This window comes from Balaenoptera acutorostrata, chromosome 9 (assembly GCF_949987535.1).
Source record: "Balaenoptera acutorostrata chromosome 9, mBalAcu1.1, whole genome shotgun sequence".
Classification (NCBI taxonomy): Eukaryota; Metazoa; Chordata; class Mammalia; order Artiodactyla; family Balaenopteridae; genus Balaenoptera; species Balaenoptera acutorostrata.
This window is the reverse complement of record NC_080072.1, coordinates 4,538,809-4,563,951: the sequence shown is the minus strand read 5'-3', so window position 1 is coordinate 4,563,951 and position 25,143 is coordinate 4,538,809. Positions and strand designations below refer to the sequence as shown.

The window sequence follows — 25,143 nt, the reverse complement described above, 5'->3', positions numbered from 1 at the left end:
CTTGGTCGGCGATGGGCTTGCCCTGTCTACTTCATGCATCACCCCAGAACCCCAACTCCCAGTGCTTTGCTGATGGGAAACACAGAGGTCAGAGGCCTGAGCTTCCAGGGAAACCAGAAAACCACTGTGCCTGCTGATGACTGGGGCTCCAGCCAGGGCCGTCCACCTGGCGGGACTGACCTTGGACGAGGAACGCCATTTGTAAGCACTGGTGTCCGCCACGGCCGCTGGTAGTCTGTACTGCAGAGCCCTGTCCTGAAGATCAAATGAGATTCGCACATGGAACTCTCAGCCCAGGGCCCACTGCGCATAGTAGGTCCTCAAGAAATGACAGTCATTGCCCTGACCAGCAGCGCTGGCACTGGCTGTTCCCGAGAATGTCCCTCCTTCAGTGGCCGCCCTGCGCCCTGACTGTAGTGTGTGGGGACACTGAGCCACTGCAGACCGAGGTCCCACGGCTCACGGGTGGCAGTCCCCAGCCTCCCTGAGGCTTACTCTGGCTTTCCAAATTTGGCCGTGTGTATCCCGTGTGTACCTAGAGTGTGTTTTCCCACTTGCTCACGTTTGTAGAGACAGCGGTGACAGGAAGTATGAAAAAGTGGAGAGCTCTGTCCTGCCCGTGGCCCTCCCCTCCCTCATATCCTGTTGGGGGGACGGGGGAACAAGTCTTCTTTCTTTGTCAGCCACCTAGAAGCTGCCTGGTAGGTACGGGACTTCACTCCCCGAATCGTAATTCTATGACCCTGTTGACCAGCAGTTGTCAAAGGGGAATGGCCAGACCCCTTGCCCCAGGCAGTTTCAGGGTGGAAATCTGTGATGTTTGGGGACCCTTGACTTCCTGCCTTTGTGAGACACCCAGAAAGAAGGAGGCTTTTGGTCACCACGGGGGGGCCCGGATATGCCGTTTTAGGGGGGTGGGGATAGCAGAGGTGCATCACCCCACCCCTGCAGTGGGCGCCGTGGCCCCTTCAGTAATTAAATACCAAAGGAGGAGGAGGAAAGTGGTCGAGGGCCTGAGGCTTCTGCTTATGGGCATCTGGGCCTTTTCCCGACCATCAGCACAGAACCACTAGCACAGAAGTGAGGTGGTCAGGGCGTGGGCAGGTTGTGCCTGGACGCTTCCAGGGGGCTGGAGTGGCAGAAAGGAGAAGAGGCCTGACTCCCTAGCAAGACTGCAGGGAGAAAGGTCCCGGGGCTGGGAGAGGCCCCATTCCTGGAGTTCGCCCCCCACCCTTCTCGGCTTAGCGTCTGCCAAGGGCACGTGTACGTTCACACACAGGCCCAGCCCTGTCCTGACCTCCAGGCCCTGCTAGTTGGTGAGGGCCGCCCACCCACCCACCGGGCCTGGGTTCTGAGCCGTGGCAGAGGCAGGAAGGCGCCGTCGAGCTCCCGGGTGGGTGCGCTCCCCACGGGGGGCTCGGGGCTCCTGAGGAAGAGGGGAACCCCAGGGGCTGGGATGCATTGTTCCTCAAGGAACCAGGCCCTGCACGGCCCCCTGGGGCACCTGCAGGCCTGGGAGGCCGTTTCGCCGTGTGGAGGCCTGCGCCGCTGGGAGCTTTCCAGCCGATGGTCCCGACCCCACCTCCTGACGCACGTCGTCAGGACCCCACCTGGTTTCTCTGAGTCCCCAGAAGCGTCAGCTGTGGTGGCCTCCAGCTCTGCTCTCCCGGGATTCTCTGACTGGTGTGTGGAGGAGAGGCTGGGGAGGGTGCACCCCAGGGGCTGGGAAAGGGGCGGGTGGGCACCCCCCCTTCATCACCAGAAGCTCCTGGAAACTTCGCCACTGGACCACACAGAGCGGTGGCCTTGCTGGAGCGGCGGCTGGGGCTGGGAGAAAAGGGAGCCGGGCTGCCGGGGGCTGGTCGTCAGGGCAACGTACTTGGGGGTCAGCCGGCCCGAGGGTGGTGCTGCAGCCCTTCTCTGGGATCACCAGGGCAGGGCAGAGGGCGACCAGGCTCTGCAGGCAGAATGCCAGCCACCGGGCGGTACTGCCTCCTGGACGGGCAGTTCCCTCCGTCAGCATCCCTGCCCGCCCCGCCATCTCCTGGCTCTCCACAGAAGAGGGGCGCCCTGCTCCTGCCCTGGACCCCGGACGCCCCTGCCCTGGTCTCTCCCCGGGCCTATGCAGTGAGCAGTTTCCCCAGATCTTCCCCCAAAGTGGCTGGGGTCCCAGGCTGGACACCGGGAGCCCAAGATGGGCCTGTTTCTGGGGCTGCCGGAGGCGAGGGGCTGGTCAGGGAGCCGTCCGGCCCGGCTCTAGTGGAGGCTGTCTCCTGGGAGGGGCTTCAGCCTGTTGCTGGGGGCTCGGGAGGTGCCAGGCACAGGGACGCCAGCCCTGCCTCAGAGAGCTTAGGACAGAGAGTTCTGGGTGGGGCAGGGGGTGCAGTATCGCCGAGGATGCAGCAGCCACCCCGGGGGTCTCTGTGTGGACACACTGTGTTCTTTTTTTATTATTATTATTTAAACTTATTTATTTATTTATTCTTGGCTGCATTGGGTCTTCGTTGCTGCGCGCGGGCTTTCTCTAGTTGCGGCGAGCGGGGGCTACTCTTCGTTGCGGTGCACGGGCTTCTCATTGCGGAGCACGGGCTCTAGGCACGTGGGCTTCAGTAGTTGTGGCTCGCGGGCTCTAGAGCGCAAGCTCAGTAGTTGTGGCGCACGGGCTTAGTTGCTCTGCGGCATGTGGAATCTTCCCGGACCAGGGCTCGAACCCGTGTGCCCTGCATTGGCAGGCGGATTCTCAACCACTGTGCCACCAAGGAAGCCCGCACACTGTGTTCTTCTTGGGCAGGGACTGTATTAGTAGCCAGCAGAGAGCCTAGAATCCAGTAGGTGTGATGAAAACTAAAGTTCCCAGGGGGAGAAGGGGGGCCCTGGGTGGGTGAAAAGTGCATGGGGGTTAGCCAACAGAGGGTAGCGTGGGGACCAAGCTCCCTCCGGCAGAGGAGTGGACACCCTACCAGGAGAGGGAGCACGCCGGGTGTGTAGACCGGCCAGCCGGGAGAGGCGGCACGGGAGCTGGGGTACAGCGCGGGCTGCACGGGGGGCGGCGTGGAAAGGCTGCCCATCTGGGCTTTGGATGCCAGTGGGGTCCTCCCTGTGGGAACAAGATCACAGACAGCACAGAGGGCAGGAAGCCTTCCTCGTTGCAAGATAGAAAACGTTTATTGATATACATGTATTATCTTTCATCAAACTGGGCCACCGTGCTTGTAGGTGGCTGAGGTGCCCAGCTAGAGCCAGTGCCCACTTCTGGGTGGGGCTATGGCCCAGAGACTGCCTGGACGGCCTTCCGGAGCCCCTCAGACTGGGCGGACAGCAGCTCAGACACGCCGGCTGGCATGGAGTCAGAGACGAGAGCGAGCCACTCAAGCCAGCCGACGCGGTCTTTCCTGCGTCCAGGCTCTCGCCGTGCCAGAGGCTCCCCCATTTCGGCCACCAAGGGGGACGTCATGTGCAGAAAGACTGGGCCCCCAGGCGCGTTAAGGAGAAGCGTCTCCCAGGTGGCACCCTTTCCTGGAGGTCTGCTCACAGTGTTGCCCTGACGGGGCAGAAAGGAGAGAGCAGGTGTCCCAACAGCAGGACAAAGCTGCTGGCCCGACGGGCGATGGGCTGGCTGATGGGGCAGGAGGTGGATGGGCTGCGTGACCCCCCCCTCTCTTTTCCTGGCCATCCTGGGGCGGAGAGGAGCCCCACACCCGGCCCACCGCCCGGGGGCAACTTCTGCACAGTGGGTCATGGAAGGAGGTATAGCTGGGGCGAGCCTGGTGAGGCCACGGGGTCTGTTTGGAAGCGGCTCTTCTGTCTGCCGGCCACCCCCAGAGCCTCGGCCGCGGGAGACGGCGGCACGCGGGCGGGGAGCAGAGTTTTCTCCTTGCGCTCGGGCCCCAGGGCTGCTGCCCAGATCCTGTCCCTCCGCGAAGGGTCTCTGGAGGCCACTCCAGCTGGCCCCCGCCTCCCCTCCAGGTGCTGGCCTCTCACGAGGCATTCCCCGAGGAGCACTGCATCTCCATGGTGACCGTGTTGGGTGTGCTGCCCCCCGCCTCCCCCGGCTCGGCCCCGTCTCGCAGGGCCCGTTGGAAGACCACCCTGAGGGGCTCCCACAGCCGCTGTGACTTGTCCCTGCCGGCCAGGAAGTAGATGACAGGCTTGGCGCTGCTGTTGATGCAGATACACAGGTCGGTGACGTACTCGGGGAAGGGGGCCGGGATCTGGAAGACCCAGAAGAGGAACCAGTCGATCCCCAAGTAGATGGAGGACACGAGGAAAACCGAGACCATGGCCAGGATGACGTGGTTGAGCTTGGCCGAGCGCTGGCGCCGCCGGGCCCGGCATTCCACGTGCAGGATGAGCGCCAGGCAGGGCAGCACCATGAGCGGACAGAAGACCAGGAAGAACAGGATGCCCAGGAAGGCGTCCATGTGCCTGCAGCCCGTCTCGGGCGCCTGGCGGCCCAGGAACATGCAGAAGTAGTTGTGTATGCTGGTGACCAGCAGCGACAGGGTCCAGAGCACGGAGCACACCACGGCCGACAGGCGCTTGGGCCGACGGCGCCAGAACCAAGAGGGAAAGACGACCGACAGGCAGCGCTCTGAGCTGATGGCTGGCAGGAGGCTCACGCTGGTGACGAACATGCAGAGCCCCAGGATCCGGGACACCGCGCGGACGTAGTCGGCAAACGAGCCCAGGAAGCCCCCCGTGTTCAGGATGGAGAACACGGCCTTGCTAAAGAGGTAGCCGACGTCCGCGCCGGCCAAGTGCAGAAAGTAGGTGGAGAAGGGGCTCCTCTTGATGGAGAAGCCGAAAAACCAGAGGACCAGCCCGTTGCCCACCAGGCCGCACAGACAGAGAAGCAGGAAGATGTAGTTCATGACGGCTGGCGGCGGCAGCATGGTGATCTGCTCGATGGTCAGGAAGCCGCGGCTGTAGAGCTCCGGGGCCTCGCTCACTCCCGGACACATCTGCGCAGGCGTGGAGGGGAGACACGCGGTGATGCTGGCTGGGCTCCACCCCCAAACCTGCACCTGCATCCAGGTGTGCTGGGCTCCACCCCCAAACCTGTACCTGAGCCCAGGTGTGTTGGTCCTGATTACAGACGTGGCTCTGGAGCAATGAATGGGCTCCAACTGGAGCAGAAGACACCCTTGATCTGACATAGTGCTGCCACTCTGTGCCCCAGAGTCTGGAGCCGGCAGCCTACAGGAGTGATAGTAAAACTGGTGAAAATAATCGGTACCTCATAAAGGCACCTGGTGGTCCACCGGCCAGAAAACGTACATGTTGTGCAAGATAAAGAAAAACTGAGGAAGCTTTCCATATTGAAAGAAACTAAAGAGACATGACCAATTAATGCAGGGCTGTAAGCCTGGATTGCAGAGTGGATCTAACCATCACTATAGAGGCTATTAGGGGGATGACTGGGAAATGTGAATGTGGACTATGTTTTGTACCAGTGTTACACTTTCTGAATAGGAAAATGTACCGTGGTTATGTATGGGAGTGTCCTTGTTCTTAGAAGATACAAACTGTCTGGGTGCAAAGGGGTTTGGTGTCTGCAATTTACTTTCACATAGCTCTGGGAAAGAAAGTATCTATCAAGAGATAATAAAGATTTATTAAAAAAAAAAGAGATACTAGAGAGAAAGCACATGTGGCAACAGGCTAACAATTAATGAATCGGTGAAGGTGTATGCAAATTTACAAAACTTGCAATTTTTCACACTGAAACACGAAAATATTTATTTTAAAAAACAAAATCACTTGTAAGTTACCAAAACAAAACCAAAGTGGACCCTGACCTATAGTGGAATCAGAGAGACCTGGGGAATCAGAGGTGGTTGCCTGCTGGGCCAGGGTGAAACTCTGGGTTTCTGGATCATGAGGGATGTGGATCTGGCCCAAGGGGGTCCCTAGAGGGCGAGACACTTGAGGCAGTGGCTATTTATAGAGCTGTGTATTTTGACAATTGGTCTGGCTGTGTCAGTCCATCTGGCTAAATGCCAGTCTTGCCTGCAGGGTCTGGGCTGGCATATAAATGCATGGACGTGGGTCATGTGCAAGAAGCTGGCAAGTCGGGGGGGGGGGCAGTGGCAAACCGGAGGGCACCCGTCCTGAACAAGTCGGCGGTGCCCTGCTCCAGCCGGTGTGCGCCAGTGGGACCGGCGGGCTGAGTGGCTGATCATCCTTTTCTCTCTCCCCAGAGAAGCCAGAACTCGAGATGGTAATGTAAACTATCCTGATCTCTAAATGTTCACATTTAAAAAACACGGTGTGGGCCAAACATAACACATCGACAAGCCGGATTCGGTTCTCAGGCTGTGGATTTTGACCTCTCATCCCCAGTGGCGGAGGCTGCCCAGAGCACTGTCACTGCCCTGCCCACGCCCCGGCAGACATCACTAATCCATCCCGGCACTCTTTCCCACAGAGCCTGAACCTGGCCTCCCCCTAATCTAAGGCCGGGCGTCAGTACCCATTGCTCATGACTCTCCCTCCAAAACCCAAAACAAAACTGAAAAACAAACCAGAAGGTTCTTGAGGCAGGACTATTCTGCCACTTTCCAGATGGGCCCCAGCTCCGGCAGAAAGCTGGGTCCCGAAAGACTGCTCTCTGGGCCTGACACCCCATAACGAAGGGAGGGACCTCTGGCCTGACTCCGGTCAAGGGGACCCTGCAAGCAGGGACTGGTGGGTGCCGGCAAACTTTGGGGAGACCCCAGGAGGTCAGGGCATGGGGGTCCCGGTCACGACCCGGCATCCTCTAAATATATTTATTGACCCCACATCTGTCTGTCTGTCAACTCTCGAACCCCTTAGCTCACTCTTTACTCAGCCTTTCCTCTTCTCAGCTGGGGAGCAGACCCAGTGTCTAAACAAGTCCACGGAGGACCAGCTCTAGCGCCGGAGGGAACTGGGTGCCAGGGGTTGCATCTGACAGGTCAGATCCCTCCGTGCCTCTCGCAGGCTGGAAGAAGTCTGCCATCCTCCCCTCAGAGTCAGAGCGGGAGGGCCGGTGAGTCACTGGACATGTGGCTGCCATCCCGGCCACACAGCACCTTGTGAAATGCCTGCTCTGGAGCCTGGTGCCCTCCCTGGGCTCTGCCTTTTCTCCGGGGATTTCTGGGGACTCCCAAGCCAGTTCCTTCTCTGTCTCCTGTGGCTGCCATCTCGTAGTGGTCACCATCAGGGCTGCAGGCACGGTGGGGAAATGCCGGGGGCTGGGGTCCTGGCTCTGCCCCGACCACCGGACTCACCGCTGTCAAGCTACTACACTGGCGTGAGCTTCAGTTTCCTCAAAGGTTGCACTTGGTAAACTCAGGGGGTCCTTCCAACTTGAGAGGGTTTTTCCCGGGATTCAGGAGGGAATTCCAGGGTTTTCAAAGGCCTCAGAGAAGTAGGGGGCAGGAGGGGGGAGGGCAGAAGGGGTGGGTCAGCCTGATGGGTCGTCAGAGTCTCAGCCATGGCTAGTGCCTGGAGGCAGGCGGTAAACTGGGACTAACGGACCCTGGCCTTGGGCGACGCTGGCAGGGTGGCCCAGAGACCCACGGAGCACGTGACACCAGGGCCCCCTTGGAGCCAGCCTCGCAGGGCCTCCTGGCAGGGCCTGGCCATGGGAAATAGCTGACCGCCCCATCTCCCCAGGGTAGAGATGACAAGGCCTCTGGAGATTGGTAACAGATGCCCCAAGGCCTGCACAGGATGGGATTCGAGGGCGTCCGGTGATGACACTGGGGATCCGAGGTGACCGGTAACCAGTGCCAGGCCACGTGGCCCAGAGGGGCCCTGCTGCCCGCCTGTCTGTCCCGAGCTAGAGGATGGGGCCTGGGCGGCACAGTGTGTGTGAGAAGGGGATGCTGGGCAGGGTCTGCCCCCTCCCACCACACCATCCTGTAGACCCGGGTCGGGGAGCCCCCTCTGTCAGGAGCCGATGGTGGCACTTGCCTTGTTCCTGTTGGTGGGATGGGCCTCCCAGGAGCAGTTTCCAGCCATCCCCAGGCCTGGTGAGTCCAGATTCCTTACGGCTCCGCTCACAGCTCACCAGTGTGCACAACCCACCTGGCCAGGCAGAAAGAGTCACATCAGGGCGGCAGTGTTCTCCCCTCCCTCGCAGACCCCTCCCCAGGCCCCCAGGGCTCTCCCCTTGGAGGGCAGGCTGATGAGCCATCCCCTGGCCGCCTTAGAGGCAGGGCCTTGTGGGAGGCACCGGGCTTCCTGCTGAGTCCAGAGCAGGTGGCGTCTGTGTGCACCACTCCCTCCTTCTCCGGGGGCCCTCATTCACCCCCCTGCTGACACCCTAGGGACACCTCCTGGGGAAGAAGCCCCTCTCCTTCCCCGCTTGTTCTGAGATTTCTGGAGCCAGACGGCTTCTTGAGATATATTTTATTTACCTGCACACATTTCTTGGACACCACCTTTGTGTCCAGCCAGGGTGGGACAGGGGTTCAGTCCCAGACCGGAGAGTGGGGGAGGAAAGATCATTTCCGGCAAGGAGGCTTCCTGGAGGAGGAGACTTTTGCCTGGGCCTTGTGTTTGTAACGTATTAAGGTGTTTGGTCTTTCCCCTACACACGCCTGGAAGGCAGGGCACCCCGCGCATCAGAACCGGCATTGCTGTCACCACCATCAACCCCGGGTCAGTGAGTGCCTGCTCGCTTACACCCCCTCCTCTTGTTTGGTCCTGGGTACCAGCTACGAGGCAGGTGTAGTCACTCCCCTATGACGAGGGCAGGGAGGTGAGGTCACCTGCCCAGGGCGCACCCCATAACCGCCGCACACACTGCAGCTTTGCAGATCTGTGTGCCTGCAGGACCAGAGCAGCTGCAGAGACAGGAGGGCTGGAGGCGGCACCAGCCTCGAGGCTGCTACGGTGGCCCCGGCTCCGGGCTGGAGCAGGGGCAGCTGGACTCGGCCAGGACTGCAGGTTGGAGGCCTGGGAGAAGTAGTGACAGGCCGGGGAGGGGGCGTCCCTGCCTGAGACCTGTCTGCCCTCCTCCTGCAGAGCTCATTGGTCCGCTCGCCCCGGGTGCACTCGAATTGACTCCGGTCCCCCAACCTGACCTCGGCCCCCGCCCGCAAGCACCCATCCCTCCCACTGTGCAGGCGGGAAACTGAGGCTGTCAGCGGAGGAGGAGCCTTGCGGGGGCACAGCCTGGCCGCAGGCTGCCGTGCCCCTCCTCCTCCTGACTCCCCCGGAATTCCATCCTAGGCCGCCACGCGCGCGCCCCTCAGCCCCGGGCCGGGAGGGCGGGGCCGGGCAGGCGCCGGTCATTGGCTGCGCGGGAAGGCGGTCCCCGCGAGCTGCCCGCCCCTCTTTAACCCTCGGCCTCCCGGAGCCCGCGGCACAGGGACGCCCGGCGGGGCAGCGGGTGGGGCCGGGGGCGCGGACGGCGCGGCACCGGACCGCAGCCCCGCAGGGCGTGGGGCTCGCGCCGGGGCCCCAGGTGGCTGTGCGTGGGGCGGGGGGGGGGGAGGCCCTTATGCGTGAGAACAAGTGAGCCAGCTCGTGAGGCGTGTGCAGTGTGGGTTTGCAGACAGCGGGGGCCTAGGAGATGTGCATATTACTGTGTGCCTCCCACCCCTCCCCCGTGACAGTCTTACTCTAGTTGGGCCACTGTCCCCATTGCCACGGACAGACCTCATGCTTCTCCACACTCTGGGGTTTGTCCAAGCTCTCCGGGTGCCTGCAACCCCCAAACTGCCTGCCTTGCCCTCACCCTTCCTGGCCTGGGGTACTCCCCCTTCCACCCTCCTCCTCCTCCTGCACTGTTCTCCCTCTTCTTGGCCGCCCTTCCAGACACACATCACCCCTAGGTCTGGGCCCCAGGCTTGGCCCCCAGGAATGTCCTGACTCTGAGAGCCTCTTCCGTTCACCTCTGCCAGGCTAGACCCCCAAGGACACACATGCCCCCAGGACAGCTGGCTGGGGCCTGCCCATGAGGTCCGACTGGGTCTGGGCATGTAGTGGTTGATTCGAGGTGTGGGTGTCCCTGTGTGTCTGAGCCCTCGCTGTCCTGCCACGGGCCATCTGAAAAGCTACTGCACTTCCGTGCAGAGAGATCTGGAAGCCAAATTGGACCCCACGTGGGCCATAGAAAGACGTGTGTGTGACATGTGTATGGGACGTACGTGAGTGCGTGTGAGTGCGTGTGCCCCTCATGTCAGGATCTGGCTTATGACAGGACTAGCTTGGGCTAAAGCAGACAAAAAAATCTGCCAGCTCAGCTCACTGCTGACCCTCCCCTCAAAGCACAAGACCGAGGATGGGCCCCCAGCCACCTGTCGGCCCCGGCCTCAGGAAGCTCCTCATCTTTCACTGCCACCCACCACGCCCAGCTCCAAACCCACCTGGGTCCCCGCTAGCCAGGACTTTACACCAAGAGGCCTCGGCGGGAACCGTCAGACTCCAATTCTCCCGTCGGTCTTCCCAGCCCCTCTCCTTGTCCCGGGGCTGCCACCTGGGCTGGATCTGAGAGCACTGGCCACGGGGTGGGCTGTGGCTGTCATTCCTCCCAGACACGGGGGACACCTTTCAAAATGTCTCACGGACAGCCTTTGCCCAACGCCAGCACCCCACCGGGCACCGCCCACCGGGGAGGAGGTGGGACGCAGCCACCCAACCTCCGGAGGCTGCCGAGGCTGACCCCTCGGTGTCCGTCCCGGGGCTGGCCCCAAGCCGCCGGAGCTTGGCCCCGTGGAAGGAGGGGGTGCAGTCAGCGTGCGTGACAGCGCTGGGAGCCGTTGCACTTGGGATGCTGACTGCTGGGTGTTCCCCTTCCTGCCCTTCCAGAAAGCACGCCTGGAGGGCTGGCGAGGGTGGGGAGGGGTAGAGGGGGAGCCCCCACCCACAGGAGGACAGAGCAGGAGCTGGAAGCAGAGGACAGCTGGGGGGTCAGCAATCACCAGGGTGCCCGGGCCTGCCACACAGGAGGGGAACTCGCAAAGCGGCCCGGTGACCCTGGGACTCTGGGGCCTCGGGAGGGCTCCTGTGGCGGGGAGAGCGCTGCTCTGCGGTCTCAGGCTCCTGCTTGGGGCCATGTGATTTCCGGGGGCTGCCAGCCTCGAGGGTTCCTGCCTTCCAATCCTTCCCTGCCCGGCTTTCACCCTGCAGCCCCGGCTCGCGGGACGCCCTCCCCTGGGCCCTGGGCGCCGTGGAGCTACCTGCAGCTGCTGGCCTGATCCTCAGAGGCCACCCCTTCGTGGAGGGCTCTTCCCGTGATGCCCACCTCTGGTCACCCACCAGCAGGGCAGCAGGCCAGCGCAGAGCACTGCCCGGAGCCTCAGGAAACGCGAGCTCAGGGTGGAGGAGAGCCCTCGCCTGCCTGCTGGAGGAGACGGCTTTGGCAGTGTAACCCGCCCCAAGCCCAATTGCAGGCCCGGCAGGAGGGGGGCGGGGACGGGGAAGAGGAGGAGGGGGAGGGGGAGGGGCTGAGCCGGGATGAGGCTTTGGGAAGGAATGCCCCGCTCAGGAGCCCCCCCGGAGCCCCGCTGGGAACTCAGCTCTCCGCCTGATGACGTCATGTTGGCCCGAGCACTGCGGCCCGAGTCCAGCTGTGAATCTGCGGCTCCGCGGGGCTGCCCAGTGCCCGGGAGAGGGAGTGTCAGGCTGTCCACTTGCCCGATGCTTTCCCTCGGCTCCCCCTGGGCATTTCGGGGCGCGGAGGCCTGGGAGGGGCTCATCCCCACCTGTGTTTTTAATTGTACCCAAGGGCTGTTATGGAGAAGCCTGGAGGCCGCAGGGTGAGGGCTCCAGTGAGGCGGTGGTGCAGGCACTTTGGAGGGCAGAACGGGTGGCCGGACAGCGGTGCCACCCAGCTGGTACCCCGCGCCCCCTTCCACCCCGGAACCTGCCCAGGGTCCCTTGCGGGCTTCTGGAGCCAGGAATTCCCTTTTCCCCAGCCCTAATAGCAGTCAGATGGCGCAAGTGGAAAATCACAGCGCTCGCCTGGGGCCTGGCCCGAGCGGGGAAATTGGCGGGCCGTGTGTGCGCCGCTCAGCGCGAGGATGAGTCAGCCTCCCCCAACCCCGGCGAGTCCCCACAGGGTCCTGGGGCTCCGAGCCAAAGCCTGGGGGGCGGTGCAGGGGCCAGAGGGGTGGCCGTGAGGACGGGGGTGGTGAGGAGTGGCTTCCCAGGAGCCACCAGGGAAAGCTCCCTGCCCTGGACCAACTTTCTCATGGCCCAGGGAGCCTGAGGGAATTCTGAGCAATGTTTTCCCTGTGGGAGCACATGATGCCCAGATTGGGGTTGGGGGGTGCCTCTGTGGGCATCTTAAAGAGAAGCCAGAAATAGAGCTTCCCCTGCACCTGCCCTGGAGCTGCAGCCCTCCCGTGCCGGGAGGAGCTCGACGTCCCTGGCCACCTGTGAACCTCAGAAGGGGGTCAGATTGTTCCCTGCTGGGTCCAGCTGGCCTCCTGGGGCCTTTGTTTTTTAGGGAGGGGTTGGGGGAGGGCTCGAGGATGCTGAAGGTCACGGCCACGCCCGAGGCTGGGCTGGCAGCAGGCAGAGGTGGGGACCCTCCCCTCCTCTCCCAGGCCGGCCAGCTGGGGCCCAGCTGGGCTGCTTGTTTACGTGGGGAGGCCGGGGGAGGCCAATCCAGGCAAGTTCCAAGTGTAATTGCATCTGGACTCTTAAAAGGAATTGTGTGAAGTGGGCAGCGGCTCTGAAGTCCACCGCCTTATTTGGTATGGAAATCTGTTTCTTTCAAAGCTAATGAGAGGTGCTTGTAAATGGGAAAGCCATTCTTTGCTTGGGTTTGCTGCGGCCCATTGCCACCCACTGTCCTCCCGCCTGGAGGCCAGGCTTCTGCAGGGACATGGCTCCCATGGCTGCCTCCGCTCTTGGGTGACCCTGGGACTCGGTTCCTCATCTGTCAGGTGGGAAAAATAACGACTCTCGGAGTAGCAGTGAGAAAGGAATCAGGTCCCAGGTAAGAAAGCTCTTTGTGACCCCAGAAGCACTGTGTCATTCATTCCCCCTCTCCCTTCACAAGGCTTAGGGCGACTTGGAGGGGGCCGGCCCAGTGCTGGCCACGTGAGACACTGTCCCTGCACTTCCAGCCCTCATGTTCTGTCCTCACACCCTGAACAGCCACAACCCTGCCATGAGTGGTCCTCCTCCACCCCTCCTAGGAGAAGGGAAGTTTATTTTTAGTGGTCCAGTGCCGTGGACCTCACAGGTGGACTCTGGTCTCACACCCACCCCAGGCCCCCTACAAGCATGCAGACCAGGACCCTCCTCTGCTGGGCCCTCCTGTGGTCCCTCGTTGCCCAGCTGCTCCGAGTCGGACCCTCCGGGCCAGCAGGGAGGGCGCAGAGCCTCCCAGGCAGACCCGCACACACTGCAGAGCACCTGCCGGGTACCGCGCCCTGTGCCCTGGGCTGATGAACAGGCAGATGAGGTCTCTGCCCTCCCGGAGCTGCCATCAAGCTGGGAGGCAGACCAGAATCAGGTGACCCAGACACATGGAAAACCACAGCTGAACAGAAGGTACCAGCATGCCAGGGAGATCAGGACGGCTTCCTGGAGGAGGTGATGAGGGAGCCTGTGGGGAAAGTTGGGCAGGAGCAACTCAGGTGAGAAGGGTAAGGAAGACATCCCCAGCAGAGGAAACTGCATGAGCAAAGGCCCTGAGGCAGGAGGCGTGCTTCACCAGTGAATGGGGTGCTGGATGAGGCTGGGGGGAGGCAGAGAGGGCAGAGGCCTGGATGAGGCCCCCAAGTGGGCAGCTCTGATTGGCCCTTCCTGACCCAGGATCTTGCCCTCTGTGTCCTGTTCTCACCTCTCTGTTGACCTTTGTCCCCTCTGCTCAGGGGACAAGTGCAGTAAGGATGATGACAATTACATCTGCCTCTTGCTGTGTCCTCTGAGCCAGGGCTGCATAAATGGGATCATTTCATCCTCACAACATCGCCCATTTTACAACTTCATTCAACACACATTTACTGGGACTTCCCTGGCGGTCCAGTGGTTAAGACTCCATGCTCCCAATGCAGTGGGCATGGGTTTGATCCCAGGTCGGGGAACGAAGATCCTGCATGCTGCACGGTGCGGCCAAAAAAAAAAAAAAAAAAAAAAAAAGTGTACGATTCAATGGTTTCAGTGTATTCAGAGAGTTGTGCAACCATGACCACTATCTAATTATAGAATGTTGTTTTCACCCCCTAAAAGGACTCCATACTCATTAGCAGCCTCCCCAGCCCCTGGTCACTACTCATCTAATTTCTGTCTCTATGGATTTACCTGTCCTGGACATTTCATAGAAATGGAATCAAACAGGTCTTTTGTGTCTTGATTCTTTCACTCAGCATAAAGTTTTCAAGGTTCTTACATGTTGTGAATTCACATATCAGTGCAGCATTCCTTTTTATGGTGATAGGCTGGTTCTTTAGGGTCCAAAACCCCTTTCTCTTCTGCTTGGCTAAGGTCCTCCAGGAGACAAGGCAAATGTGTACATGGTCTGGGTCTCCCAGGTTAATTCCTGAGGCCATTTGGTTTCAACACTTGAGATTAAAAAGGTCTCTCCAAGGTCTAGCTGGTTTTCCTGATGGGGAAGAGTGAGTAGGACACCTCCTCCCTCCTCTCTCCCCTCCTCCAGCCAGGATGGAGCATCTGTGATGGAATGTGCATCTTAGGAATCTCTGCAGAAGCCTACATTCTCCTTTGTCCTGCATGTGGAAGACTATTCATTTGTTCATTTATCCATCCATCCATCATCCATCCATCAATCCATCCGGTATCCATCCATCCATAATCCATCTTACATCCATCCATCCTTCATCCATCCAACATCCATTCATCCGTTATCCATCCATCCATCACGCACCCATCCATCCACCATCTATCCATCCATCCATCCATCCATCATCCATCCAACATCCATTCATCCATCATCCATCCATCCACCACCCATCCATCCATCCATCATCCATCCATCCATCCATCACCCATCCATCCATCCATCCATCATCCATTCATCCATCATCCATCCATCCATCCATCCATCCATCATCCATCATCCATCCATCCATCACCCATCCACCCATCATCCATTCATCCATCATCCATCCATCATCCATTCATCCATCATCAATAATCCATCCATCCATCACCCATCCATCCATCCATCCATCATCCATCATCCTTCCATCCATCATCCATTTTACCTCCATCCTTTCATCCATCCATCATCCAACCATGCATCATCCATCCATCCATCATCCATCCATCATCCATCTTACATCCATCTATCCTTCTATCCATAATCCATCCAACATCCATTCATCCACCACCCATCCATCCATCATTCATCCATCCATCCATCCACCATCCATCCCTCCGTCCATCCATCCATCCATCCATCCATCTATCCATCCATTCTTACCTTCATTCAACACGTATTTACTGAACACCAACACTGTTGGTGCTGGGGAAAGAATTGTGGAGGAATCAGACATGAAGGAAGAGAAGAACAGGTGATAAATAGAAACAAATGAACACAAGAATTCCAACCGGAATCAGTGCAGTGAGGATAATGAACAGGTGTGGTGATAGAAAATTATGTGGTAGAAGAAGAGAGGGTGTGATGTAGGTGGAATAATGGCTCCCTAAAGATGCTGAAATCCTAATCCCAGATCCTGAGACTATAGGAACTTACGTGGCAAAAGAGACTGCAGATGTGCTGAAGTTAAGGATCCTGAGAAGGAGAGATTATCCAGGGTTATCTGGGTGGGCCCTGTATAATTGCAATGGTCCTTACAAGAGGGAGGCAGGAGGGTCAGCGTGAGATGTGATGATGGAAGATGATCAGGAGATCAGTCAGGTGACGTGATGAATGAAGAAAGAGGTTGGAGGGATGTGAAAAAGGGGCCATGGGCCAAGGATGCAGTATCCTCTAGAAGCTGAAAAAGACAGGGAAATGGATTGTACCCTAGGGGCTCCAGCCCTGACTACACCTTGACTTTAGGCTTCTGATCTCTAGAACCACAAGAGAATAAATGTGTAGGGACTTCCCTGGCACTCCCATTGCAGGGGGTACGTGTTTGATCCCTGGTCGGGGAACTAAGTTCCCACGTGCATGCCGCACCGCAGCCAAAAAAAAAAAAAAAAAAAAAAAGAAAAGAGAGGGAATAAATGTGTGTTCTCTTAAGCCACCAAGGTTGTGGTCATTTGTTACAGCAGCAATAGAAAAACTAAGAATGGTAGATAAGCCTTTTCAGCAAGGCCAGGCTGAAAGCTCTTTCTGCTTGAGCTGAGGCCTGAGGAGGGAAAGGAGAGGCTCCAGATACCCACTGAGCTCACAGGAATAGTCCAGGATAAAGAACAGCAGGTGCAAAGGCCCTGAGGTAGGAAAGGATTTGGTGTGTTAGAAGAACAGAAAGGGGGACTTCTCTGGTGGTGCAGTGGTTGAGAATCCACCTGCCAATGCAGGGGACACGGGTTCAATCCCTGATCTGGGAGGATCTCACATGCTGCGGAGCAACTAAGCCCGTACGCTACAGCTACTGAGCCTGTGCTCTGCAGCCCGTGAGCCACAACTACTGAGCCCATGCCACAACTACTGAAGCCCGGGCACTCTAGGGCATGCATGCTGCAACTACTGAGCCCGCGTGCTGCAACTACTGAGGCCTGCATGCCTAAAGCCTGTGCTCCACAACAAGAGAAGCCACTGCAATGAGAAGCCCATGCACCATGATGCAGAGTAGCCCCCACTTGCCGCAACTAGAGAAAGCCCGCGCACAGCAATGAAGACCCAATGCAGCCAAAAAATAAATTAAAAAAAAAGAAGAAGAACAGAAAGGGAGGTAGGAGGGCAGGAATGGGAGGGTGTGTGTGATGAGGCTGGGGAGGTGGGTGGGGCCTCCAGCCTCTGCAAGCCCAGGGGCAGAGCCATCTCCTGGCGCCTGAGATGGGATGTCCCAGCAGCAGGGCCTTGGCTGGTTTCCCATCTTCCTAGTTTGAGGCTCTCTGCCCAGCTTCCAATTCCTCACTTTCCTGCTGCCCAGACATTTTCCAGCCGTGTCCACTTCTCTCCCTTCCCACGGCCGCTACGCTGGTGCGGGCCTGTTGTACCTCCCACCTGGACTCCTTGCTGCACCACGACCACTGCACTGTCCCACTGTGCGTTCTGCTCACTCATCAGACTCCTTAATGTGGGTCACTCAGCCCGTAGGGACCCCCAGCATCGTTGCCCCGCTGCCCTGCCCACCTTAAACTCCTCGATCAGCCTTGACACCAGCTGTGGTCCGTCCCTGCTCCCTTCCCTCCACGTCTGCATCCTGGGACCAAATCCCAGTTATCACATCATTTGACCCGTGACTGTTCCATCATGGGATTGAAAAATAAGGAACCTTTTCAAAGGCTACATTTTCATTTTAGAAGTCCACCATGATCATTTCTAAAAGTCATGAACAATAATTCCTTAAAATCAACAAATATGCAGTGTCCACGTTCATTTATTTATTGGTTTATTTACAGGATTGTGTGTGTGAATCAGGATCCAACTAGATGCACTGGTTGATGTGCTTCTTTTCCCCTATTTTAAACTATAGGTTCCCCTGCAACATCTCTCTCTGTCTTTGTCTCTCTCTCTCTCTCTCTCTCTGAGCTGGATCAGGAAACAGACACACCACACTATCAGGGAAATAAGGGGTTTCATACAGGAATGTGGGTGGGGCTGGGCCACGGAAGTCTGGAAGCCTGGAACCAGAGGATGGGAGAAGCAGTCACTAGCCTCCAGGATACTGGCCACTCACCCACCAGTGCCGGGGCAGAAGCTGGGGAAGCACTGACTCAGTATCACTCAGAGAAGACATGGTGGGGGGGTGGGCAGAGAGTCCAGCCCAGCCCACTCCCCACCCCCTTTAACTATTCTTAACTTCTTGGGGGGCTGCAAGTCATTTATTTGGGAGATGATCCCAGGAAGCACTACACAAAGATGGAGAAGTGAGGCAGGGAAGGAAAAAAATCCTGAGAATTCGCTCCTGTCTGGCTTTGAGAGGTCTGGTCCTCAGCTTACCAGCGCCCCAGCCTCCATCAGTGTGCCATTGTGACAATTGCAAGACATAGGCAGGTCCCCCAGGGAGGGTGGCTTGAGCGGGAAGAGACAGGCTGAGTCCAGTAGTTGGGGGGAGACTGGTGTAAACCCACTCCTGATTTGGGGGGACAGGAGGGAGGTAGGCAAGGGGTGATGTTGCACTAGGCTCTGTGTTTCCGCTGGGCCTGCCATGGGTGCATGTGGACACATAAGATAAAAATATGCCTTGGAGGATTGGTTCAAGATGGCAGAGAAGAAGGGCGTGCGCTCACTCCCTCTCGCGAGAGCACCGTAATCACCTAACTGCTGAACAGTCGTCGATGGGAAGACACTGGAACTCACCAAAAAAGATACCCCACATCCAAAGACAAAGGAGAAGCCACAATGAGACGGTAGGAGGGGTGCAATCACAATAAAATCAAATCCCATAACTGCTGGGTGGGTGACTCACAAACTGGAGAACACTTATACCACAGAAGTCCACCCACTGGAGTGAAGGTTCTGAGCTCCATGTCAGGCTTCCCAACCTGGGGGTCCAGCAATGGGAGGAGGAATTCCTAGAGAATCAGACTTTGAAGGCTAGTGGGATGTGATTGCAGGACTTCAAAAGGACTGGGGGAAACAGAGACTCCACTCTTGGAGGGCACACACAAAATAGTGTGCGCATTGGGACCCAGGGGAAGGAGCAGTGACCCCATAGGAGACTGAACCAGACCTACCTGCTGGTGTTGGAGGGTCTCCTGCAGAGGCAGGGCGTGGCTGTGTCTCACCGTGAGGACAAGGAAACTGGCAACAGAAGTTCTGGGAAGTACTCCTTGGGGTGAGCCCTCCCAGAGCCCGCCATTAGCCCCACCAAAGAGCTGGGGAGGCTCCAGTGTTGGGTCGCCTCAGGCCACACAACCAACAGGGAGGGAACCCAGCCCCACCCATCATCAGACAAGCGGATTAAAGTTTTACTGAGCTCTGCCCACAGAGCAACACCCAGCTCTACCCACCACCAGTCCCCCCCATCAGGAAACTTGCACAAGCCTCTTAGATAGCCTCATCCACCAGAGGGCAGACAGCAGAAGCAAGAAGAACTACAATCCTGCAGCCTGTGGAACAAAAACCACATTCACAGAAAGATAGACAAGATGAGAAGGCAGAGGGCTATGTACCAGATGAAGGAACAAGATAAAACCCAGAGAGACCCACTTCAGACCTAGAGACACATACAGACTGAAAGTGAGGGGATGGAAAAAGATATTCCATGCAAATGGAAATCAAAAGAAAGCTGGAGTAGCAATACTCATATCAGATAAAATAGACTTTAAAATAAAGAATGTTACAAGACACAAGGAAGGACACTACGTAACGATCAAGGGATCAATCCAAGAAAAAGATATAACAATTATAAATATAGGGCTTCCCTGGTGGTGCAGTGGTTGAGAATCTGCCTGCCAATGCAGGGGACACGGGTTCGAGCCCTGGCCTGGGAAGATCCCACATGCCGTGGAGCAACTAGGCCCATGAGCCACAACTACTGAGCCTGCGCATCTGGAGCCTGTGCTCCACAACAAGAGAGGCCGCAATAGTGAGAGGCCCGCGCATCGCGTTGAAGAGTGGCCTCCGCTTGCTGCAACTACAGAAAGCCCTCGTACAGAAACGAAGACCCAACACAGCCAAAAATAAATAAATTTAAAAAAATAAAAATAAACATAAATATATATGCACCCAATATAGGAGCACCTCAATACATAAAGCAACTGCAAACAGCTCTAAAAGAGGAAATCGACAGTAACACAATAATAGTGGGGGACTTTAACACCTCACTTACACCAATGGACAGATCATCCAAATAGAAAATTAATAAGGAAACACAAACTTTAAATGACACAATAGACCAGATAGATTTAATTGATATTTGTAGGACATTCCATCCAGAAACAGCAGATTACACATTCTTCTCAAGTGCTCATGCAACATTTTCCAGGATAGATCATACCTTGGGTCACAAATCAAGCCTTGGTAAATTTAAGAAAATTGAAATCGTATCAAGTATCTTTTCCAACCACAACGCTATGAGACTAGATATCAATCACAGGAAAAAATCTGTAAAAAATACAAACTAATGGAGGCTAAACAATACATTACTAAATAACCAAGAGATCACTGAAGAAATCAAAGGGGAAATAAAAAAATACCTAGAAACAAATGACAATGAAAACACAATGATCCAAAACCTATGGGATGCAGCAAAAGCAGTTCTAAGAGGGAAGTTTATAGCAATACAAGCCTACCTCAAGAAACAAGAAAAGTTTCAAATAAACAATCTAACCTTACACCTAAAGGAACTAGAGAAAGAAGAACAAACAAAACCCAAAGTTAGCAGAAGGAAAGAAATCATAAAGATCAGAGCAGAAATAAGTGAAATAGAAACAAAGAAAGCGATAGCAAAGATCAATAAAACTAAAAGCTGGTTCTTTGAGAAGATAAACAAAATTGATAAACCATTAGCCAGACTCATCAAGAAAAAGAGGGAGAGGACTCAAATCAATAAAATTACAAATGAAAAAGGAGAAGTTACAACAGACAGCACAAAAATACAAAGCATCCTAGGAGACTACTACAAGCAACTCTATGACAATAAAATGGACAACCTGGAAGAAATAGACAAATTCTTAGAAAGGTATAACCTTCCAAGACTGAACCAGGAAGAAATAGAAAATATGAACAGACCAATCACAAGTAATGAAATTGAAACTGTGATTCAAAATCTTCCAACAAACAAAAGTCCAGGACCAAATGGCTTCACAGGTGAATTCTATCAAATATTTAGAGAAGAGTTAACACCCATCCTTCTCAAGCTCTTCCAAAAAATTGCAGAGGAAAGAACACTCCCAAACTCATTCTATGAGGCCACAATCACCCTGATACCAAAACCAGACAAAGATACTACAAGAAAAGAAAATTACAGACCAATATCACTGATGAATATAGATGCAAAAATCCTCAACAAAATACTAGCAAACAGAATCCAACAACACATTAAAAGGATCATACACCATAATCAAGTGAGATTTATCCCAGGGATGCAAGGATTCTTCAATATACGCAAATCAATCAATGTGATACACCATATTAACAAACTGAAGAATAAAAACCATATGATCATCTCAATAGATGCAGAAAAAGCTTTTGACAAAAGTCAACACCGATTTATGATAAAAACTCTCCAGAAAGTGGGCATAGAGGGATCCTACCTCAACATGATAAAGGCCATATATGACAAACCCACAGCAAACATCATTCTCAATGGTGAAAAACTGAAAGCATTTCCTCTAAGATCAGGAACAAGACAAGGATGTCCACTCTCGCCACTATTATTCAACATAGTTTTGGAAGTCCTAGCCATGGCAATCAGAGAAGAAAAAGAAATAAAAGGAATACAAATTGGAAAAGAAGAAGTAAAACTGTCACTGTTTGCAGATGACATGATACTATACGTAGAGAATCCTGAATATGCCACCAGAAAACTACTAGAGCTAATCAATGAATTTGCCAAAGTTGCAGGATACAAAATTAATACACAGAAATCTCTTGCATTCCCATACACTAATGATGAAAAATCTGAAAGAGAAATTAAGGAAACACTCCCATTTACCATTGCAACAAAAGGAATAAAATACCTAGGAATAAACCTACCTAGTGAGACAGAAGACCTGTATGCAGAAAACTATAAGACACTGATGAAAGAAATTAAAGATGATACAAACAGGTGGAGAGATATACCATGTTCTTGGATTGGAAGAATCAATATTGTGAAAAGGACTATACTACCCAAAGCAATCTACAGATTCAATGCAATCCCTATCAAATCACCAATGGCATTTTTTACAGAACTAGAACAGAAAATCTTAAAATTTGTATGGAGACACAAAAGACCCCGAATAGCCAAAGCAGTCTTGATGGGAAAAAACAGAGCTGGAGGAATCAGGCCACTGCACTTCAGACTATACTACAAAGCTACAATAATCAAGATAGTATGGTACTGGCACAAAAACAGAAATATAGATCAATGGAACAGGATAGAAAGCCCAGAGATAAATCCACGTACCTATGGTCAACTAATCTATGACAAAGGAGGCAAGGATATACAATGGAGAAAAGACAGTCTCTTCAATAAGTGGTGCTGGGAGAACTGGACAGCTACATGTAAAAGAATAAAATTAGAACACTCCCTAACACCATACACAGAAAGAAAATCAAAATGGATTAGAGACCTAAATGTAAGACTGGACACTATAAAACTCTTAGAGGAAAACATAGGAAGAACACTCTTTGACATAAATCACAGCAAGGTCTTTTTTGATCCACCTCCTAGAGTAATGGAAATAAAAACAAAAATAAACAAATGGGACCTAATGAAACTTAAAAGCTTTTGCACAGCAAAGGAAACCATAAACAAGATGAAAAGACAACCCTCAGAATGGGAGAAAATATTTGCAAATGAATCAACAAAGGATTAATCTCCAAAATATATAAACAGCTCATGCAGCTTAACGTTAAAAAAAAAAACCCAATCCAAAAATGGGCAGAAGACCTAAATAGACACTTCTCCGAAGAAGACATGCAGATGGCCAAGAAGCACATGAAAACTGCTCAACATCACTGATTATTAGAGAAATGCAAATCAAAACTACAGTGAGGTATCACCTCACACCAGTTAGAATGGGCATCATCAGAAAATCTACAAACAACAAATGCTGGAGAGGGTGTGGAGAAAAGGGAACCCTCTTACACTGTTGGTGGGAATGTAAATTGATGCAGCCACTATGGAGAACAGTATGGAGGTTCCTAAAAAAACTAAAAATAGAATTACCATATGACCCAGCAATCCCACTACTGGGCATATACCCAGAGAAAACCATGATTCAAAAAGACACATGCACCCCAATGCTCACTGTAGCATTATTTACAATAACCAGGTCATGGAATTAACCTAAATGCCCATCGACAGATGAACGCATAAAGAAGATGTGGTACATATATACAATGGGATATTACTCAGCCATAAATAGGAATGAAATTGGGTCATTTGTAGAGACATGGATGGATCTAGAGACTGTCACACAGAGTGAAGTAAGTCAGAAAGAGAAAAACAAATATCGTATATTAATGCATATATGTGGAACCTAGAAAAATGGTACAGATGAACCAGTTTGCAGGGCAGAAATAGAGACACAGATGTAGAGAACAAATGTGTGGACACCACAGGGGGAAAGTGGCGGGGGGGGGGGGGCGGGTGTGGTGATGGTGTGATGAATTGGGAGATTGGGATTGACATATATACACTAATATGTATTAAATGGACAACTAATAAGAACCTGCTGTATAAAAGAATAAAATAAAATTCAAAAACAAACAAACCAAAAAACCCAAAACAACAACAACAAAAAAATATGCCTTGTTCCCCACATGAATTAGTCACAGTTTTCCATGAAACTAGTGCAAAATTGCAGAGTTGTTCTCCAGTCTGAGTGCTCTGTTGTCTCCTGTTTGTGGGAGGCCGTGTTTCCTAAACTTTCTGGCAGAAGTAACTGTTTTCCAGATAAAACTCAGAATTGTTTAGCCCCTCAGCTGTTGGAGCTGGAATTTTCCCCTGAGGCCTGGGCCAGCTGAACAGATTATACTGATTGGTATGTGTGTGTGTCTTTCAACTCATTTAAAAAAAAATTTTTTTTTTTTTAAAATCCAGAATCTTTTCAAATAAATAGTGGTGAAATACACCTAACAGAAAACTTGCCATTTTAACCATTTCTAATTTCTGTGGCAATAATTACATTCACATTGTTGTGCAACCGTCACCACCATCCATCTCCAAAACTCTTTTTATCTAGTGACACTGAAGCTCTGTCCCCGTTAAACACTCCTCTTCCCCTCCCCCAGCCCCTGGCAACCACCATCCTACTTTCTGTCTCTATCAATGTGATGACTCTAGGGACCTCCTTTGAGTGGAATCACACAGTATTTGTCCTTTTGCGACCGGCTTATTTCACTGAGCATAATGCCCTCAAGCTTCATCCATATGGTAGCATGTGTCAGAATTTCCTTCCTTTTTAAGGCTGAATGATATTCCATTGTGCGGATGGACCACATTTTGTTTATCCATTCATCTGTTGATGGACACTTGGGTTGCTTCTGTGTTTCGGTTGCAAATCCCTCTTTGAGACCTTGCTTTCAGTTCTTCTGGGGTTGTACCCAGAATCAGAATTGCTGGATCGTATGGTTGTTCTCTTTCTAATTTTTTTGAGGAACCATCATACTGTTTTCATTCCCCATTTTACATTCCCATCAACAGTGCACAAAGGTTCCAATTTCTCCACACCCTCACCAACACCGGTTATTTTCTATACTTTTTTCACAGTAGCCATCCTAATGGGTGTGAGGGGGTCCCTTCACTTCACTTTTAAATAAAGAAAACAATAATGTCTTTTTAGGAATGAAACTGGGTCATTTGTAGTGATGTGGATGAACCTAGAGTCTGTCATGCAGAGTGAAGTAAGTCAAAAAGAGAAAAACAAATATCATATATTATCACATGTGTGTGGAATCTAGAAAAATGGTACTGATGAACCTATTTCCAGCGCAGGAGTAGAGACGCAGATGTAGAGAATGGACTTGTGGACACAGTGGGGGGGAGGGGAGGGTGGGATGAACTGAGAGAGTAGCGTTGACATGTATACACTACCGTGTGTAAAATAGGTAGCTAGTGGGAAGCTGCTGTAGAGCACAGGGAGCTCAGCTCAGTGCTCTGTGATGACTTAGAGGGGTGGGATGGGGAGGGGGTGGGAAGGAGACTCAAGAGGGAGGGGATATATGTATACATACAGCTGATTCACTTTGTCGTACAGCAGAAACTAACACAATGTTGTAAAGCAATCATACTCCAATGAAAAAAAGAAAACAATAATATCTTTCTATACCTAACAGAACCCCATTGTCCCCTGTTCAACCAAAGACACACTAATCCTCTCTCCAAAAACGGAGATGCATGGGACTTCCCTGGTGGTGCAGGGATTAAGGAATCTGCCTGATAATGCTGGGAACATGGGTTCGAGCCCTGGCCCGGGAAG

General features: G+C 53.9%; 1 protein-coding gene across 3 annotated transcripts; it reads right to left on the bottom strand.

The window, feature by feature from the left end:
* Positions 1 to 3,143: 3,143 nt before the first annotated feature.
* Positions 3,144 to 11,334, bottom strand: LOC103012276 (mas-related G-protein coupled receptor member F). Of its 3 annotated transcripts, none has more exons than XM_007171118.2 (3): positions 11,157 to 11,334; positions 7,942 to 8,055; positions 3,144 to 4,961 (listed from the first exon to the last, which is right to left on the bottom strand). In XM_007171118.2, exons 2-3 carry the CDS (start codon positions 7,987 to 7,989, stop codon positions 3,978 to 3,980), a joined length of 1,032 nt encoding a protein of 343 aa, XP_007171180.2. In that variant the 5' UTR covers positions 7,990 to 8,055; positions 11,157 to 11,334; the 3' UTR covers positions 3,144 to 3,977. The 3 variants fall into 3 exon arrangements, with proteins under 3 accessions (XP_007171180.2, XP_007171181.2, XP_007171182.2); XM_007171119.2 differs by lacking the exon at positions 11,157 to 11,334 and adding an exon at positions 10,344 to 11,087; XM_007171120.2 differs by lacking the exon at positions 11,157 to 11,334 and adding an exon at positions 8,388 to 9,431.
* Between the last annotated feature and the right edge of the window lie 13,809 nt (positions 11,335 to 25,143).